The sequence below is a fragment of the Haliaeetus leucocephalus genome, unplaced genomic scaffold, assembly GCF_000737465.1.
Source record: "Haliaeetus leucocephalus isolate CR32 unplaced genomic scaffold, Haliaeetus_leucocephalus-4.0 Scaffold795, whole genome shotgun sequence".
NCBI lineage: Eukaryota > Metazoa > Chordata > Aves > Accipitriformes > Accipitridae > Haliaeetus > Haliaeetus leucocephalus.
Window position 1 is genome coordinate 3,190,195 of NW_010973231.1, and position 6,070 is coordinate 3,196,264.

At 52.8% G+C, this 6,070-nt stretch overlaps 1 protein-coding gene across 1 annotated transcript in view; it reads left to right on the forward strand.

Moving 5' to 3' along the window:
- Positions 1-5,929: 5,929 nt before the first annotated feature.
- Positions 5,930-6,070, forward strand: part of ARHGAP6 (Rho GTPase activating protein 6) — a 338,151-nt gene continuing 338,010 nt past the window's right edge. Inside the window, exon 1 of the mRNA XM_010581575.1 lies at positions 5,930-6,070. This exon is cut by the window's right edge and continues 372 nt beyond it. Coding sequence (XP_010579877.1) covers positions 5,930-6,070 — 141 coding nt within the window.

The following is a 6,070-nucleotide window of genomic DNA, read 5'->3' on the forward strand; positions in this document are numbered from 1 at the left end:
AGTAAGAGTAGCAAAATGGTCCTACTTCCTAATTCACCATTATTTTCAGATTTGTTCATAAGTCTGAATAGACTTTGCTTAATTCTTGAGATGAATACACACTCATTTTGATAATTATTTTTTCAATGCTATCCAAACAAGTGCAATTGTGACGAGCTGTTAAACATTTTGACTTTAAATTCTGTCCAGTATCTCCTTCTAATTCCAGATTAATGGGGCATTAATAACACCAGCAATCGTTAAAAGTACAGTAACACCATAATTTCTCTAAAATGTGCCCATGCAGCAAGCTTGCTAGTAAGACAGGTGACACACATTTATATGATATCTCTGAAAATTTCAACCACGCTTCTGTTGATGCAGCCCAGGGTGCTGTTAGCCTTCCTCCCTGCGTGGGCTCTCTCCTGGCTCACGTTTGGTCGATTGGCCATGGGGGGACCTGGGTCCTTCCCATCGGAGCTGCACCCCAGCCTGTCAGTGCCTAGCCCACAGAAATGCAGGGGGTTAGTCCACACACAGTGCGTTTGTCCTCGCTGGCTTTCATTAAGATTTCTGTTTTCCCATTCATCCAGCCTATCCAGGCCCCTCTGAACAGCAGCCCCGTCCTGGGGTGCATTGACTGTACGCCTTAATTTGATGTTGTCTGCAAATTGGATGAGAGTGCACTCTGCCTCCTCCTCCAGGCTACTGATACAGATATTAAACAGGACAGGTCTCAAAACAGACTTCTGAAGAACTTCACTTGTAACCAGCCTCCAGGTAAAGTATAAACCATGAATCACTATGATCCAATCGTTTTTTCCCTCACCTAACTGTCCCAACAAGGAAGCTGTAGGAGAGTGTGCTGAAAGCTTCCTATCCACTGCTCTCCCATCACCCATGGATCAAGGCAGGTGATCGGGTTGGTCAGTGTCGTGGTTTCAGCCCAGCTGGTAACAAAGCACCATGAAGCCGCTCGCTCACTCCTCCCCCCCCAGCCATGGTGGGGTGAGGAGAAAATACGAAGGCAGGCTCGTGGGTCAAGACAAGGACAGGGAGAGATCACTCCCCACTTACGGGCACGGGCAAAAGACAGGCTCCACTTGGGGAAGAAATGAAATCAATTTCATTTACTACCAATCAGATCAAAACAAGGATAATGAGGAGTAAAACCCCAAGCTGAGAACGCCTTCCCCCCATCCCTCCCTCCTTCCCACCTCAGCCCCACTCCCGGTTCTCTCCCCCTCCTTCCCCCGGCGGCGCAGGGGAACAGGGGCTGGGGTCAGTCCGTCATACCTGGTCTCTGCCGCTCCTTCCTCCTCAGGGGGAGGAGGACTCCGCACTTGGCCCCTGCTCTGCTGTGGGCTGTCTCCCACGGGAGACAGTCCTCCACCAACTTCTCCAATGTGGGTCCTTTCTGTGGGCTGCAGTCCTTCAGTCCCAGCCTGCTCCAGCGTGGGCTTTCCCACACAGTCCCGGCCATCTTGGGGGGCATCCCCTCCTCCCCTGCTCCTCCTCCCCTCCTTCCTCACTGACCTCGGTACACGCAGAGGGGTTCCTCTCCCATTCCAATCCCCCAATTCACTGGGAATTCCCCTTCTTCACTCTGTTCTCCCAGAGGACCTACCACTGTCGCTGAGGGGCTCGGTGTGGGCCAGAGGTGGGTCCGGCTTGGAGCTGGAGGAGCTTCCAGCAGCTTCTCACAGGAGACACCACTGCAGCCCCTACCTTGCTACCAAAACCCCGCCACACAAACCCAAACCAGTCAGGCACAATTTACCCTTGGTGAACCCATGCTGGGTCTTTCCAGTCACCTTTTTCCCCCTCTATATGCCCAGAAATGGCTTCCAGGAGAACTTGAATTTGTGATTTTCCCAAAGAGCTCAGCAGCCTGTTGCTCCTTGGATCGTCCTTGCTCTTTTAGAAGATAAGGGACAACATTTAGCCTTTCTCAGCCATTAGGTACCTCTCCAAATCTCCATGAGCTTTCAAAGATAAAAAGTGGCATTGCAGTGACATCAGCCAGCCCTCTGAGCACCTGGCTGGTTCCCCAGACTTCCACAGGTTGGGATTCCTCAAGAGAAGGTCCCCAACTCAGTCCTTTTCCACCACTAACAGATTCTCTTCTCCTTGAGGCGCAAAGGGCTGGCAGACTGTTGGTGAAGATCAAGGCAAAGGCGGCATTGAGTACCTCAGCCTCCTCTCTGCCTGTTGACACTAAGTCACTTGCTGCTTTCAGCAGAGGTCCTGTGCCTTACATTTGTATTTTTTCACTGCTCCTGCTGCGGTAGAAGCTGCTCTTGTTGCCCGTTGATATCCTTTGCCAGTTACACCAACAGCTAAGCTTTGGCTTCCCAAGCGCCATGCCTGAAAGCCCAGGGAATGCTTCTACACTCCTAGTCTGTGTGCTAAGACTGAAGATATTTCAGAACGAAACTGATGACTGGAAAGTTGTAATTGTCAACTGCATTCATCCCTCAAAATGTTTCTCTATTTTTATTGCATTATTGATCCCTATCACTACTGCTCGCTTTCAGAAATATAGACTTGAAAAGTTGGAGAGACCTTTCACGTTGCAGTATGTCAGCCACGACTGCATAAGGCAGTGACGGGCAGTGAGACAGAATGAAAATAAACATCCTCGCTGGACTTAAGCTTTCACTGTAAAAAAATACAACAGTGTGAACTGTCAGGAAAGCCTTTCCAACTCCAGCAGTCAGCACACCCACTGCCTACACCGCTACTCCCAGCTCCAGGAAGGACTGTCCAGTTCCTTGACTGCTCTTGCAGCCTTATGGGCAGCAGTTACATGAAGAGCTTTGCTTCAGAACAGACGGGCTGATGAGCAATATCGGACCAACTCGTATTGTCTGTCTCGCTATTCTTCTGCTTGTATGGCTACACCACCGATATCTTTGGCTGGAGGTTAGTGCTAAGGCTTGGGGACTAGGACTGTCTTTTTTGTTCTGTACGGTGCACCCCAGAGCCCGGGAGCCTAGCTGCATGGGTGATGCTGCCAGGTCTCACAACAGTGCAGTTAATAGTGATAATATACAGCAACTTAAAAAATAATCAGGAAGTGCTTATATCGCTGTTGCCCCCCAAAGACACAGACAGCAGCAAAGACAGGCAGTGAAGTTGTCTACACGAAGCATCTCTAGGTGTATGCTAGCTTTGCTCACTGAATTGCTGCTGTGATGATTCTCCAGGTCTCTGTCTCATGAAATCTATCCTCCAATTTTTCACAAGGGCTCTCATGGAGAAAACCAGCTAGGCAATAGTAATACCTGGGCTGAAGTAGGTGGAAATAAGAATGCTTTGTTCCCACTTCATTTAGAGCAGTTACTTGTAAGCTGACGTATGCTCCTAGCACTGCACTTACCTGATCGTTTCCTTCTCCTTTCACAGGCTGTGTGTGCGGTGCGTAAGGATCCGAGTCTGCACTTAGAGGTTTGCTGGCTGGCAGCTGGCTGTGGCCAAGAGCATCAGCTCTTCTAAGCGGCCAGTGCACCTTACTGAGAACGGCAGGAACCATTTCCAGTGGATTTTGGAGGCAGGCGTGATTGTCCTCTCTGCTCCTCATGGGATTACAGCTCTGAATTTCCCCCCTTGACTTTTTCCCTCCTGTCTTCCTGTCCCTTCACGTTCCGATTATACGTTTGTAGAGGACCAAAGTGAATACTCGGAGCCACGTGACTGTACAGCTGTATTGTAGACCCGTCTCTCTCAACCAAATTGCTAGTATGGGCACAGAACCACAGAAACAAACTCGGATCATTGTTTTATGCTTCAGACTTTCTTTTTAGTCTCAAGCATGAGACCTTATTGAAGGCATTAATGAGGAGGCAGAATGAAGGTTTAAACAGAAACAGCTGCGACCTCAGCTATGGAGGAACTAGCAGGCTTTGGAATTAGGCAATAGAATGGTTTATTAAAATAAGGGGGGAAAGCTCCTTTTCAGACAAAAAAAGAGAAAAAACCCCTCATTTGGAAACATTACATAAAACTAGAACACCTCCCTTTGAAAGTGGATGGGTGAGTGTGCCGTTTCTCTCTATGAACCTTAAATAATGCCACAAAGGAAAGAACTGTCTACTCCCTCTATTGATGAAACTAGAAAATGCTGCCATGGAGCATGAAAGCACCTGCACAGGCTCCAGGATGCCTGGGAGGACAACACAACCCTGCACTAAGGTTTGAGGACAAAAGGCAGCATGAGGAGAAAATAACCCTTCTGTTGTGCTTGAGTGCTTTTTTTTTTTCCCCAAAATAGCTAGTCTTTTTCTAAGGAATTTTAAGAGTTGTCTGCAATACTTTTGGGGAGACTGTGGAGATGGTGGTTTCTGAGGTCAAAAGAAGGATGCCCAGGCCCCAGAGAATCATCAGTCTCATGGTGATTTCATCTGAGACAGGAGAGATTCAAGACTTGCACTGGAGCGCTTGGCTAGGTCTCTCCCTAGGTGTCTTCCACTCTCTCCACAGATGAAAGTATAGGTCTGGAAGCAAACCAGGATTTGGCTTTGTGTGTTTTGCTTTTCATCTCGAAAAATGTAACGGCTGTATTCCTCACTGACAAAAGAGCAAGAGCTGAACCCACCCATGAAGCTAATGGTTAGCTGCAGCTTAATAAAGTTGAAACAGTAAGTAAAGGATGGTGCAGGGCCTCCAGAAAGAACCTTACAAGCATCGCCCTTGAACGCCTTCCAGTGAGGGGAGGACTCAAGCGTTCCCAGCTGGGAGAAGGGGGCAGGAGTCGGATCCCGCAGCTGAGGGACTGCTTCCCCCACTCCAGGTGGGGAAGGAGCTGGCTGCCTGCCTGCCAGCCCTCCTGGGGCTGCGTGGTATTCCTCCTCTGTGGATGTTCTGTTCCTGCGTTTCTTTACGGTTTTGGCTTTCCCAAGTTTGTTCCTTTCTCCTGACAAAGGTTTCCTCATCTATGCTTGGAGAGCGAGCAGAGAAAAAGCCTGCAGGGCATCAGGCAAGTTTAGCTGTTTGTCCTGAGGAGGCTTAGCTTCACTGGTCCCACTCCTTTTTTCTGCTGCTGCCGCCGCCGTCCCAGCAGAACAGTTACAGGTCTTGGGTTATCTGTGCTGCCCGTGGGACTCAGGTCTCCGTGGGGTTGCTCTGCACAGGCTGTCAGACAGGAGTAGCAGCACATGCGCTCGCTCGAAGTAGGTGTTTGTTGTGGTGAGATATATAAAACCACCTTCTCAAACTGGCACAAAGAGAGACTCGGGAACAGAACCGCTGGTCGAGCTCCTCTGAAGACCCGGTAGCCCTGCAGCCGTGTGCCGGACACTGCGAGCACCCCGCGGATGGCTGGTAGCGGTCCCTGAAGGCATCGGCTCCCCCCGACGTGGCCGGGGCAGGACGCGGGGGGGTCCCAGACCCAGCAGCTGCACTTTGGCCGGGTCCGGCCGGGGCTTTCCCCGGCTGCGCCTCCGGAGCGATCGCTCCAAAAAACGACTGCCCCTGCCCGCTCGATCCCTCCCCAAAAACGCGGCCGCGGGGCTCCGTCGGGGCCGCGGGTGGAGGGGACACCCCCCGGCACCGGCTCTCCCCGCCTCGGGGAGGGAAGGCAGGCGGGCCCGGGGACCCGGCGGGCCGGGGAGGGACGGCGAGCGGCTCCCGGGCGCGTCGCGGCCGAGGGGGGAGTGACTCTGGCAGGCTGCGGCGAGCCGAGATAAAAGCTCCGCCGCTGCCTCCTTCCCTCCCCTTTTCTCTCGTAACTTTTTTTTTTTTTCCCCTCCCTCCCTTCCCTCTACCCTCCCAGCAAAGTGACCGCGGCGGTGGCGGCAGCAGCCCCGGACGCCGCCATGAGCCCCCCGGTGCCGCCGTCGGGCCGCGCCGCCGGGGGCTGAACCCGGGCGCGGTGTGTGAGGGGACGGGACGGGACACACGACGCCCCGAGAGCCGGCACCGATCCGGGGAGGGGGCAGCGGCCGCCGCGATGTCGGCGCAGAGCCTGCTGAGCAGCGTCTTCTCCTGCTCCTCCCCGGCCGCCGCCGCCGCCGCCCCCGCCGCCAAGAACCTCTCCAAGCGGAGGCTCCGCCAGACGCGCAGCCTCGACCCCGCCATCATCGGCGGCGGC